General features: G+C 41.3%; 1 protein-coding gene across 1 annotated transcript in view; it reads left to right on the top strand.

Moving 5' to 3' along the window:
• Positions 1–14639, top strand: part of DDX49 (DEAD-box helicase 49) — a 54255-nt gene that overhangs the window by 15683 nt on the left and 23933 nt on the right. Inside the window, exons 7-8 of the mRNA XM_040320910.1 lie at positions 1973–2048; positions 12684–12760. Coding sequence (XP_040176844.1) covers positions 1973–2048; positions 12684–12760 — 153 coding nt within the window. The remainder of the gene's footprint in view (positions 1–1972; positions 2049–12683; positions 12761–14639) is intronic.

Here is a 14639-nt window from a genome sequence, read left to right as displayed (position 1 = left end):
TGTAAACAGATGCCCAACATGTCACACTTTAAAATTGCGAACACATGTGAAATGGAGACAAACTATGGTACTTAAAAATCTCCATAGGCAAGGAGGTCTTGCACTAGAATTATTGCTCTCGCTCTAATGTTTGCGGTGATACCTCACATGTGTGGTGCGAATACCATTTGCATATGTGTGCGCGACTTGCGTATATGCGTTCGCTTCTGCGCCCAAGCACAGAGAGATTTAAAAAAAAAAAAAAAATCTTCATCTTGCTCTTTCTTTCTCTTTTGCGTTGGGCACTTTCACCCCCTTCTTGCCCACACCAGCTTTTAGTGCTGTTGCATTTTGAATGACAATTGCGCAGCCATGCAACACTGCACCCAACAAAACTTTAATCATTTTTTTTTTGGAGGCAGATGGAGCTTTCTTTTGGTGGTATTTTATCGCCACAGTTTTTTTTTTTTTGTTTGCTTTTTACTAAAAAAAGTAATTAACTAGAATTAACAATTCTGATAAAAAAAAAATCTAAGAGGTAACTTTTCTTCTTCGCGGATGATGCTGCAGTGATAGGTGGCACTGACTGGCAGCACTGATTATCAGTGTAGATGTGCACTGTGTGGATTGCCGCTTATTGGCTTTCCTCTCCTCACGAGCTGTCAGCGTGAGGAGAGGATTGTCGATAACTGACAAATCCTGTTCGCACTTTTATCAGGTGTGATTGGACACAGCTGGTCACATTATAAAGAGCCACTGTGATCGATTTAATTGATTTCCGAAAGACGCAGCGATCGCAGATCACTGCCGATGCGTGCGCCACAAAGGGCGCATGGGAAGCATGACGCCCTCCCAGCAACTGTGCTGTAGCTGTCATTTGGTTTATAGTGCGGTTGTGAAGAGGTTTAAAAAAAAAAACTTGTTTACTTCAAGCCTGGGTCGGAAATTGTTGCTCTGGGGTTAGTGGCAACATGCCTAGGATTTGGAATGGGATATCCAAAAGCTTATCTAGGCATTATGGTCAGGTGTCCACAAACCTTTAACTATATAATATATGAAATGAATCCGCGTGAGTGATTATGTTTTTTTTTTTACACCCTTAATTAATTAAGCAGCTGCCCCTACTTAATTTATTTCACCTAAGTGAGATAACAGTTTGAGTAAGATTGAAAGTAGGATTGGCGCTACATTAATACATATATGTAAAAGTGCAGTGTCCGTAATATGGGTAGTGTAGTAAAGTGCACCTGTGCTTGTTAGTAAAAATTACAGTGAAAATTCAGATAAATAAAATAGTGCACGTTAATAAAAAAAACCTTAGTGCTAAATATAAAAATCTTAAGTGCTGCGTATGGATTATTACTCCCCAATCCAAACGTATACATATGATAAATGGTATAAATGACAGAATAAAAAATAAAATAAAAATACCACCTCAAACTGTGCTCCAATGTGGCCCGCACTCACCGGATTTTCACCTCCTCTTGGGGTCTACAGCGTTCACAGTGTATGCCACTGTGCAGCACTCTGGCAGTAGTATGTCCTGCTGTAATCCTGGTGGTTGCTCCCAATGATTATCCCAAGTAAAGGGGTCCCAGATAGTGTAGTACTGTTTTTAAAATGTTTAACTTTTATTATGGTCAAATGAGTACTCACAATTTAGTAGATTCTGCAGAGCATGTCATTTACATGTAAAGCCAGGAAGTATTGTGGCGTTCTGTCGAGTTGCTCGACCGGTTTTGTCGACCTGACGTCATCAAGGAGCCCCTTGATGAAACCGGTCATGCATCTATCACTGAGCCGAACAATTCCCTATGTCACAGTACCCTCATTTTCTTTTCGTGTGTGCGTTTTTTTTTTTTTCCCATCTAGAAACAACTAGATGTTTGATAGCTGTTTTTCTGTTGTGTTCTTTGTGCTTTACTATACCACATTTCAGTTTAATCTGCTTTTATATATTAAAGTCTTCTTTTTTTTTTTTTTTTTTTTTCAGAAACTGTCAAATCCTGAATATGATGCTTCGAGAGTTTAATTTCCCATGTGTGCCACTGCATTCTATGATGAAGCAGGTACATTTATTTCCTGGTAGATCATAAGTATTTTTGTAACAAATAGTTTGTTAGCCAAGCTGTCTGTTTTTGTTCCTCACTGTACCAACAACTTAAAGGTTAGCTTAAACATACAGGGGGCGTGTAACTCTGGAGGCTGGAGAGTTCTCTTTGATCCGTGCCCACACTTGGCAGTGAGAATCCTTTTTGAGGCTCCTTTCTTCCAGGATTGCGTCTCCGAAAAAAAGCAGAGATTCTCATTGATCAGCACAGTCATGTGAATATACAAGAACAAGTCTCCTGCGCTCTGATATTTTGTAGGGAGTGCTATGGGGTGGTGCGGTTCAATTAAAAGTTATCATCTAGAGTCTTGCAGCCCTCCTCAGAATCGTGGGTATTCATGAAGCTATAAAAGAGAAGAAAGAGAGCGGAGGGCGCACCGACCTCGTGTGATACTGATAAAAAATATTTATTCCAATGCTCACAGCACTGCAGACCACGTTAGCTCTGAGGAAAGGGGTACGCCCCCGAAACGCGTCAGCTTTTACATCTACCGATTTGGTTCAAACGATTATTCGTGTTCCACAGACGGTGCTGGACATCTGCTGTACTCACTTTTAAAGCCTGTTTTTAACTCCAATTTTGTGAGTATAACCATTGATTTTATTATTGGAATAAATATTTTTTATCAGTATCACACGAGGTCGGTGCGCCCTCCGCTCTCTTTCTTCTCTTTTATAGCACAGTCATGTGGCCAGTGCTGACTAATGAGCACTTGTCATTGCGAGCAGTATGCTGCTTTACAATCCAGTGCTGTTTTTGTGACATTTTTAAAGCTGAAGTTTAGCCAAAAATAAGTAGTAATCTGTGCAGGTATGACAGTCCTCTTCCTGCTGAACTTCTGCCACTGTGGTAGTTAATAGCTTTGTGTGTTCGGGCACAACTGCAGTGAAAATAGTTCAACATGATCCTTTCCCCATTCAGAGATTATGTGCAGTGTACATAATAAAAAAACTATTCTCAATGAAGGGAGGGTACAGGTACCGGTCAGTCCAGCTTCACTGCAGTTCTGCCCAAAGACACAAAATGTACTTATAGCAGCACCGGAAGTTTATTGACATGCCTGTACAAAATTTCTACAGGATCAAGCTGCCTGCAACATGGCCTCACATGCCATCATTACAGGTAAGTAATATCACTGAAGCTGTAAAGAGATTGTTTCAGTGCCAGATCGTTCTGTCAGCTTGAGGGTTAGAAGAGATGGGAACATATAAGATACATGCAACCAGAAGGGTGAGGAGGCTGTTGTGAGTGCTTATCTTTTTATGCTTTGTGAAAAGGTTAAATAATCCTTTTAAGCTGAACTCTGGGCATTGCACAAAAATATCTTGCAGTGAGCGCCGCCGTGTAATTGAAAGTATGCCCATACTTGTTCAAATTACAACTTGGCTAACAAAAAACACATTTTATTTAGCTTCTTCGTTTTCTAAAAACAAAATGTGCCAATGAAATGTAACCGAATACATTGTGGCCTAAATTTATGAATAAAGATATTTATTTCCAAAATGTTATAACTGAAACTAAGTGTATTTATTTTGAAAATTTTAGGTTGTGTTTTTTTTTTTTCTTTTTTTTTTTTTTTATAACAAAAAATGTAAAAATCCAGTAGTCCATTAAATACTACCGCATTTTCCAGCGTATAAGACGACCTTTTGTACTTAAAAATATCCCCCAAAAGTCAGGGGTCGTCTTGTACGCCAGTACCTGTAATGCAAAGTCAGTCAGATTGCGGGCGTCCATTGTTCAAAAACCATGCCTCCTCCTTGTCCTGTTCCATGATAGGCGGAACACTTGGTTTCTCAGCAGAGCCTGTGTTCAGTGTTCTGCCTATCACGGAGGTCTTCTCATCCTTGGACGAGAGGACCTCCGTGATGGGCAGAACACAGACTCTGCTGGGAAACTATCACGGAACAGGACGAGGAGGCGGCACGGCTTTTGAACGATAGACGCCCGAAGTCTGACTCTGCATACAGGGATAAGGCATGGAGATCGGTACAGTGAGGTAGGCAATGGGCACAGTGAGGTGTGTCAGAAGGGAGTCGTCTTATACGTCGAGTATATCCCAAAACCACATTTTTAGCTGGAAAATTAGGGGGTCGTCTTATACGCTGGCAAATATGGTACCTAAAGAAAGCTCTATCGGTATAAAAAAAATATATATATTTGAGTACAGTGTTGCATGACTGCGTAATTGTCATTATTTAATGACAATTATGCAGTCATGCAACACTGTACCCAAATTACATTTTTTTTTTTTAGTGTGACAGTGCGAAGACTGCAAAATGGCCTGGGCAGGTAGAAGGTGAAACGGTTTGGTCTTGAGGTGGTTAGTGGGGCCTATATAGGGGAGTTAATAAACAGTTGAGGTATCCAAACCATTTTATGCCTAGGCCGTTAAAACTTCTAAGCCACTTCAACTGATCCCTACCCATAGTTGAGGGAAGATCTGAATGCAGGGCGTGGAGAGGGATTGTAACAGAGTGTACTATAAAGCTTGCTGTGATTGCATTCTATTGTTTGTTGTGATGTAAATGAATCTAGGATGGCTTCTGAGGATCTGTCGTTGTGGCTTGTGCTAATTGACACTGTAATGTGTGAAGAAGTCCTGTGATAAATGTGTATTGCAAGTTAACAGACAGTCTAAAGGTCATGTGTCTGAGATATCGGCTGTAGTTATTTAGCTCATGTAAATTATGCCAGAGCTGGAGCCAGAATGTCTACTAAAAGATGTGTATTGGAGCTTGTTAGGAACCTTTGTGTGATGATGTGGGTGGAGTTGTCTCATTCATTTTGGTTACTGCAGGATCCTAACTGTATATAAGAGCCTGATTTTCTCAATAAAGGGTCGATTCGTGTGGAATCTCAAACAGAGTGGTGTGTCTAGTTATCGTGGTTCGTTTGCCTGACTGTGGAGTGTCGATAGCTGTCTTGGGTTCGGGAATGGACTATCTTAAACTGTTTAAACCTCTCCCATTTTGGGTTCCGTTACAGGAATCAAGGTTTAATGTCAAAGAGTTTGAGTGATTTGTGTACCATCTTTTCTGTTCCAGGATAGAATTATGGGCAATAGAATGCTAGTGCGGATCTGGGTTAGAGAATAGAGGCGTCATCAGCCCTGGTCTAGAGGATAGCAATCCCTTTTTAAGCATGTCATTCCATGCTTGAAAAATAGTTGAAACGATGAGGGGCAAGACATCTAAAACGGGTCTCAAACAGGTTTACGTCATAAAAGTTAAAGAAATCTTCATTTACTGAGATCCACAGTTTATTCCTTTCATCGTAAACCCAATCAGACTATCGTCGTCGCCTGTGAACATACACAAAAAGGTAATGAAGTTTCAAATGGGTTTTGTACAATTGAGCCTAGGTTCACACTGCTGCAAATTCAAAATCGCGGTAAAATGCGCGATTTTGCCGCGATTTCGGTCGCAATTTAATGTAAATAGTACAGGAACTACTTTTTGAAATCGTAGATGCGGCGTCGCACTGATTAGGACAGTGCCATTGCCGACAATTGCCGCCGATTTGAGATGCGATTTGACATGTCAAATCGCATCTCAAATCGTTCCAAATCGTACCCAGTGTGAACCAGGACTCAATCAAATTATCATAAAATTGTAAGTTAAAGAGCAAATTGATGGATATGGATGTGGGGGACTTGTGTGGAGAACAGTGAGAAAATGTGCTCTCAACACTTTTTAGCGCTTATCACAATTATACCCTTTATTACGAGTTCATTATACCCCTGTGAAATTGTTTAAAATTGGGCTTTTTTGTCTCAAATGTAGAAGAGACCATGGGGATCTCATACACATGCTGTGGAGATGTCCCAAGTTACACAGATACTGGGCGTCTGTTCTTGCAGCAGTTAACAGAGTATTCCAAACGAACATCCTTTCCGACCTCTGTCGCTGTCTGCTTGGAGTTTTTGATGACCTTATACTGGATGTCTTTACTAAGGAAGCGGTTAAGAGGGCTTTATTTCAGGCATGTAAAATGATCTTCCTCCACTGGGAAAAAAACAATTCCTTCTCCATCCCTTAAGGAATGGCTAGACCACATGGGTACTAGTTTAACATATTAACGGGTTATTTACCAGCACTGTGGATGTCTCGCAAATTTCAAAGTGGTTGAAGGGGTTGACTTGATGTACCAGGATCGGCACCAGTAGACCTGATTATTGATCGAATATTGGGGCAGAATGCCGTTGGTTACTACTATCTTACTTTGAAATGTGCTATAGTGGTGCTCTATTGGTACTGTCATTTTCTGTTTTCAGCCACTAGGTGGGGTTGTATGTTCTCTTCAGTGAGCTGACTTCTGTCTGTAGCTCTATGAAGTTGGAAGCTATAATTGACTATTTGTTCTTGTACATTACAACTTTACATTCTTTTGTAAAGGTTTATGAAACATGTACTGTGGATATAAAAAGTCAACATAACCCTGTTAAGATGTTAGGTTTCCGTGATGTAAAAAATTGAGACAAAGCTAAATCATTTGACGCTTTTTTTTTTTTGTGACTTATAAACTGTACAACTCGGTTTAACCACAAATTGAAATCTTTTAGGTGGAGGGAAGTAAAAATAAAAACCTAAAATAATATGGTTGCATAAGTGTGCACGCCCTTAAACTAATACTTTATTGAATCACCTTTTTATTTTATTATAACACTCAAGCTTTTTGGGTATGAGTCTATCGGCATGGCACATCTTGACTTGGCAATATTTGTCCACTCTTCTTTAACCACTTCAGCCCTGGAAGATTTGGCTGCTCAATGACCAGGCCATTTTTTGCGATGTGTCACTGCATCGCTTTAACTGACAATGCGACGTATCGCTACTATAGGGGGTTAATTTATACTATGATACATTGAAAGTGTATGTATGTATGTGAGAGTGAGAAAGATTTTCCACAAAAGTGAGTACACTCCTCATATTTTTGTAAATGTTTCATTATATCTTTTCATGTGACAACACTAAAGAAATGACACTTTACTACAATGTAAAGTAGTGGATGTACAGCTTGTATAACAGTGTAAATTTGCTGTCCCCCCTCCAAAATAACTCAACAGAGCCATTAATGTCTAAATCTCTGGGAATAAAAGTGAGTACATTTCTAAGTGAAAATGTCCAAATCACGCTCTCCTAATGGTCACTGGTAGTTCAACATGGCACCTAATGTCTAAGAACTCTGGGGATCTGAAAAAAAAAAGAATTGTTGCTCTACATAAAGATGGCCTAGGCTATAGGAAGATTGCCAAGACCCTGAAATTGAGCTGCAGCACGGTGGCCGAGACCATACATTGGTTTAACAGGACAGGTTCCACTCAGAACAGGCCTCGACCTGGTTGACCATAGAAGTTGAGTGCACGTGTTCATCGTCATATCCAGATGTTCTCTTTGGGAAATGGATGTATGAGTGCTGCAGAGGTTGAAGGGGTGGGGGGGGGGGGTCAGCTTGTCAGTGCTCAGACCATATGCCGCACACTGCATCAAATTTGTCTGCTTGGCTGTCGTCCCAGAAAGCCCACAAATAGTTTTCTGAAGACAAGCAGAATAGGGACATGGATTACTGTAACCATGTCCTGAGATCTGAGACCCAGATGAACTTATTTGGTTCAAATGGTGTCAAGCGTGTGTGGCGGCAACCAGGTGAGATGTACAAAGACAGTCAAGCATGCTAGTGGGAGTGTCATGGTGTGGGGCTGCATGAGTGCTGCCGGCACTGGGGAGCTACAGTTCATTGAGCCATAAATGCCAAAATGTACTGTGACAGATCCCCCCTTCCTTCGGAGACTGGGCCACAGGGCATTATTGCAACAGAACGACCCCAAACACACCTCCACGACAACCACTGCCTTGCTATAGAAGCTGAGGGGTAAAGGTGATAGATTGGCCAAGCATTTCTCCAGACCTAACCCCTATTGAGCATCTGTGGGGCATTCTCAAACGGAAGGTGGAGGAGCGCAAGGTCTCTAACATCCACCAGCTCTGTGATGTCATCATGGAGGAGTGGAAGAGCACTCCAGTGGCAACCTGTGAAGCTCTGGGGAACTCCATGCCCAACAGGGTTAAGGCAGTGCTGAAAAAAAATGGTGGCCACACAAAATATTGACACTTTGGGCCTAATTTGAATTTTTTTTACTTAGGGGTGTACTCACTTTTGTTGCCAGCAGTTTAGACATTAACCACTTCCCGACGGCCGTACGACTTTGTACGGCCGCAGGGTGGCTCTACATCTCTGGGAGGCCGTGTTTTTACGGCCTGCGCGCGCAGCCAGCGGCGCGTGCGCGTTCGGCGGAGGCGCGTGCGCGCTCGCCGCATCGCTGAGATGCCGATGCGAGTGCCTGGCGGCCGCGATGTCCGCCAGGGACTCGCGATCGGCGGCTACAGGGACAAGACGTGGAGCTCTATGTGTAAACACAGAGCTCCACGTCCTGTCAGGGGAGAGAGGAGACGGATCTGTGTCCCTTGTACATAGGGACACAGCATCGGTCACCTCCCCCAGTCACCCCCCTTCCCCCACAGTTAGTAACACAATTCAGGGTACACATTAACCCCTTCCTCACCCCCTAGTGTTAACCCCTTCAATGCCAGTCACATTTATACAGTAATTAGTGCATATTTATTGCACTGATCGCTGTATAAATGTGAATGGCGCCAAAAATGTGTCAAAAGTGTCCGATGTCTCCGCCATAATGTCGCAGTCACGAAAAAAAATGCTGATCGCCGCCATTAGTAGTAAAAAATAATAATTCTGTCCCCTATTTTGTAAGCGCAATAACTTTTGCGCAAACCAGACGCTTCTTGCGATTTTTTTTTTTTTTTAACAAAACTATGTAGAATAATACGTATCGCCTAGACTGAGAAAAAATTATTTTTTTTAAAAAAATTGGGCAATTTATTATAGTAACAAGTAAAAAATATTGTTTTTTTTCAAAATTGTCGCTCTATTTTTGTTTATAGCGCAAAAAATAAAAACCGCAGAGGTGATCAAATACCACCAAAATAAAGCTCTATTTATGGGGAAAAAAGGACGTCAATTTTGTTTGGGAGCCACGTCGCATGACCGCGCAATTGTCAGTTAAAGCGACGCAGTGCCAGAAGCTGAAATTTCACCTGGTCAGGAAGGGGTATATGTGCCCAGTAAGGAAGTGGTTAATGGCTATGTGGGTAATTTTGAGGGGACAGACAAATTAATACAAGCTGCACACTCACTACTTTACATTGTAGCAAAGTGTAATTTCTTCAATGTTGTCACATTGTAAAATATTTACCAAAATGTGAGGAGTGTACTCACTTTTGTGATATATATATATATATATATATATATATATATATATATATATATATATATATATATATATATATATATATATATATATATATATATATATACACATACATACACATACATACACATACACATACACATACACATACACATACACATACACATACACACACACACACACACCCTGGCAGAATTTATGATTTCTTGGTCATTTTTCTGAGAATATGATTGATAACACAAAAAAATAAACTTTCACTTTATGGTTAGTGTTTGGCTGAAGCCATTAATTATCAATCAACTGTGTTTACTTTTTTTTTTTTTTTTTTAAAGGGGTTGTAAAGGTAAAAAAAAAAGTTTTCCCCTAAATAGCTTCTATTACCTTAGTGCAGTCCTCCTTCAAGTACCTCATCCTTTGATTTTGCTTTTAAATGTCCTTATTTCTTCTGAGAAACCCTCACTTCCTGTTCTTCTGTCTGTAACTACACACAGTAATGCAAGGCTTTCTTCCTGTGTGGAGAAAGCCTCTTGAGGGGGGAGGGGGCGAGCAGGAGTGTCAGGGCGCCCACTAACACACAGCTCCTTTCTCTATCTGCAAAGTAGAGTGTCCTGACACTCCTGCTCGCCCCCTCCCCCCTTAAGAGGCCTTCTCCACACCAGGGAGAAAGCCTCACATTACTGTGTGTAGATAAAGTTTTTTCCAATAGGAAAGGAGAGGGGATAATTTACCGTAAATTATCCCCTCTCCTTTCCTATTGGAAAAAACGTTATCTATCTAATTGGGATTAGGTGAATCTATACATTTTGGACCACATTTACATTACTGTGTGGAGTTACAGACAGAAGAACAGGAAGTGAGTATTTCTCAGAAGAAATAAGGACATTTTAAAAGCAAAATCGAAGGATGAGGTAAGCGAAGGAGGACTGCACTACGGTAAAGGAAGCTATTTAGGGGAAAACTTTAAATCATAATGGCAACAGAAACTACCCAAATGACCCTGATCAAAAGTTTACATACACCAGTTCTTAATACCGTGTATTGCCCCCTTTAACATCAATGACGGCTTTTGTGATATTTGTGGATGAGGCTCTTATCGTCTCAGATGGTAAAGCTGCCCATTCCTCTTAGCAAAAGGCCTCCAGTTCCGGTACATTCTTCGGCTGTCTTGCATGAATTGCACATTTGAGATCTTCCCAGAGTGGCTCAATGATATTGTGGTCAGGAGACTGAGATGGCCACTCCAGAATCTTCACTTTATTCTGCTGTAGCCAATGACGGGTCAACTTGGCCTTGTGTTTTGGATCATTGTCACGTTGGAATGTCTAAGTACGTCCCATGCGTAGCTTCCTGGCTGATGAATGCAAATGTTCCTCCTGTATTTTTTGATAACATACTGCATTCATCTTGCCATCAATTTTGACCAAATTTCCTGTTCCTTTTTTTGTAGCTCACACATCACCAAAATATCAGCGATCCACCTCCGTGTTTCACAGTATGAATTGTGTACCTTTCATCACAGGCCTTGTTAACTCCTCTCCAAATGAAGCATTTATGGTTGCGGCCAAAAAGCAACATTTTGGTCTCATTACTCCAAATGACTTTGTACCAGAATGTTTGAGGCTTGTCTCTGCGCTGTTTGGCGTATTGTAAGCGGATACTTTGTGGCATTTGCATAGTAATGTCTTTCAACTGGTGACTCGACCATGCAGCCCATCTTTCTTCAAGTGCTTCCTTATTGTGAATCTTGAAACAGCCAAACCACATGTTTTCAGAGAGTCCTGTATTTCACCTGAAGTTATTTGTGGCTTTTTCTTTGCATTCTGAACAATTTTCCTGGCAGTTGTGGCTGAAATGTTAGTTGGTCTACCTGACCGTGGTTTGCTTCCACATTTTCCACTTCTTGTTTAGAGTTTGAAAACTGCTGATTGGCATTCTCAATTCCCTGGATATCTTTTTATATCCTTTTTCCTGCAGATTCTTTTGCTTTCCCCATGACTCTCAGAATCCAGAAATGTCAGTGCAGCACTGGTTGAAAGATACAAGGGACTTTCAGGAGTCTAGAAACTCTTTGACCCTTTACACACACACGCACTCGCGCACACACAGGCAAACAGATTCCAGACCTAACCCCTATTGAGCATCTGTGGGGCATTCTCAAACGGAAGGTGGAGGAGCGCAAGGTCTCTAACATCCACCAGCTCTGTGATGTCATCATGGAGGAGTGGAAGAGCACTCCAGTGGCAACCTGTGAAGCTCTGGGGAACTCCATGCCCAACAGGGTTAAGGCAGTGCTGAAAAAAAATGGTGGCCACACAAAATATTGACACTTTGGGCCTAATTTGAATTTTTTTTACTTAGGGGTGTACTCACTTTTGTTGCCAGCAGTTTAGACATTAACCACTTCCCGACGGCCGTACGACTACATGTTCCATGAGGCATTGCTCCTTGCACATTCACAAGTTCTCAGGCACTTGCTGGCATGCATGGAGGGTGTACTTGGCTGTATGTGTGCTGCACTGTGTCTTCTGACATGTATGAAAAACTTACTGTATGTGTGTTGCAATGTATATACTAACATGTGTGGATGGTGTACGGAGCTGTATGTGTGCTGCGCTGTGTGTACTGACCTGTATGAACAGTGTACTGAGCTGTGTGTGTGTGTGTGTTACACTGTATTTCCTGATATGTAAACAAGGCAGGCCAACTAATTGGCTGACCAACTAATAGTTTATGACAATAGTTGACAACTATTTTCGATTTATGAGCAATTACTTTGATTAGTGTGTTTTTTTTTTTTTTCAGCCCTATTCAGTATTCATTGACGGGTTCATTTAGCCAGTCGTTTTATCTCCTTCTGATCTGCTTCAAGCAGGTTTGCACTCCCATGTTGTGCAAAACCCGGTTGAAGCTAGCAAAAGCCATCAAACTATACTGTACACATTCATTGCATATGAACAGAATTTCAGAATGATTCATGTAATTTAACTGGTTTTGGAAAGGGCAGAGGATATTCTGCATTTATTGAGAAGCCAGTGTTTGGCTATAAGCTTGGCGCTGTAATCGTGAGTAATTTCTGGGGACAGAGAGAGAACATATTCCATCCCCAGGTTTTTTGAAAAGGAAATAAATCCTGCAGAATGTGTAGTTTGGCTTTTATTATAGGCACACTGTGCTCCTCTAAATCAAAACGCATACAGATATATATAGTCTGTCAAAAAAAGAAAAAAGGCCCTGGCTATATTAATGTGATCGTAGCTATACAAATATGGTCCAGTAGTAAATGTTTGTCTTTTTTCTTTTTGTAGAAACAGAGATTTGCTGCACTTGCAAAGTTCAAATCAAGTGTTTTTAAGATTCTTATTGCAACAGATGTGGCTGCCAGGTAAACAAAATTACATATTGCATATGAAAGTCCCTTGCATGTTTTTGGTGTAACCAGTGAAATGTCTGTATTTCACATGTTTATATAGCACTGACATAGACACACTTGTGGGAGGAAAATCCAAGTGGACACAGGAAAAGTAGAATTTTTTTTTTATATAGCATCCTCTGTAGAACCGAAATTAAAGCCCCAGCAGGGTAAATCGGCAACTTACAGAGGGTAAAATAAGTATTGAATACATCCACCATTTTTTCAATGTAAATCTATTTCTAAAGGTGCTATTGGCATGACATTTTCACCACGTTAACAACCCATGCAATCTATACATACAAAATAAATTCAGAAATTAAGTTGTGTGTAATGAAATTGAATGACACAGGAAAAAGGCGTTGAACACATGAAGAAAGGCAGTTGCAAAAAGGCATGGAAAGCCAAGACACCAGCTTATATCGGTAATTAGAAAGCAACTCTGTCCCTTGTCAGTACAAATTAATATCAGATGGTTCAGTCTATAAAAAGGTGTCTTACCAAGGTGTCGCACAAGAAAAATGTCACGATGGGTAAAAGCAAAGAGCTCTCAAGACCTTCACAACCTTATTGTTGCAAAACCATATTGATGCCATTGGTTCCAGAATGATTTCTAAACTTCTGAATGTTCCAGTGAGCACTGTTGGTGGGGGGGACAATCCGGAAGTGGAAAGAACATAGGGCCAGATCCACATACAAATAGATCGGCGCAGCGTATGTGAGATGCGCTACGCCGCTGTAACTTACTTTTGGCTGCTTTGAATCCTCAAAGAATTTGCGCCGTAAGTTACCGTGGCGTAGTGTATCTCTGGCGGCGGAATTCAAATCGGCGATTAGGGGGCGGGTTTCATTTAAATGAAGCGCGTCCCCGCGCCGAATGAACTGCGCATGCGCCGTCCCGAAATTTCCCGGCGTGCATTGCGCTAAATGACGTCGCTAGGACGTAATTTTTTTAACTTGGACGGGACTTGCGTACATTCCGATTCACGGACGACTTGCGCAAAAGAAATAAATTTAAATTTTGACGCGGGAACGACGGCCATACTTAACATGGCAAATCTAACTATACGCCGGAAAAAGCCAACTAGAGATGACGTAAGAGAATGCAAAGGCCGCTCGTACGTTCGTGGATCGTTGAAAATAGCTAATTTGCATACCCAACGCGGAAAACGACGCAAACTCCACCCAGCGGATGCCAAAGTATTGCATCTACGACCTGAAGGTGTACGAAGCCGTACGCCTGTCGGATCAAACCCAGATGCCGTCGTATCTTGGTTTGAGGATTCAAACTAAAGATACGACGCAGGAAATTTGAAAGTACGCCGGCGTATCAGTAGATACGCCGGCGTACTCTCACTGTGGATCTGGCCCTTAATGTTTACTATAAACCAGCCACAATCACTTGTTACTTGCAAGTTTTCTGACAGAGGAGTGAAAAGCATTATCAGAAGAGTTGTCCAAGAGCCAAGGACTACTTGTGGAGAGCTTCAGAAAGACCTGGAATTATCAGGTACAATTGTTTCAAAGAGAACAATAAGGAATGCACCGCCATGACCAGCATGCACGCTCACCACGCAAGACTACATTGCAGAAGAAAAAGCACGTTGAAGCTTGTTTTAAAGTTTGATGCATAACATTTAGACAAGCCTGTGAAATGCTGGGAGAATATAATATTCTCAGATGACACCGAAATTGAACTCTTTGAAACCTATAATACACACCATGTTTGGAGGTCAAATGGCACTGCACCCCAAAAACGCCCTCATACGATAAGTGAAGTTTGGAGGTGGGATCATCATGGTGTGGGGCTGTTTTCAGCATACAGTACTAGAAAAACTTAATTGAATTGAAG

Source organism: Rana temporaria, chromosome 1 (genome assembly GCF_905171775.1).
Source record: "Rana temporaria chromosome 1, aRanTem1.1, whole genome shotgun sequence".
In the NCBI taxonomy this organism is placed as follows: domain Eukaryota; kingdom Metazoa; phylum Chordata; class Amphibia; order Anura; family Ranidae; genus Rana; species Rana temporaria.
The sequence above is the reverse complement of the archived record's forward strand: the minus strand, read 5'-3'. Positions and strand labels throughout refer to the sequence as shown.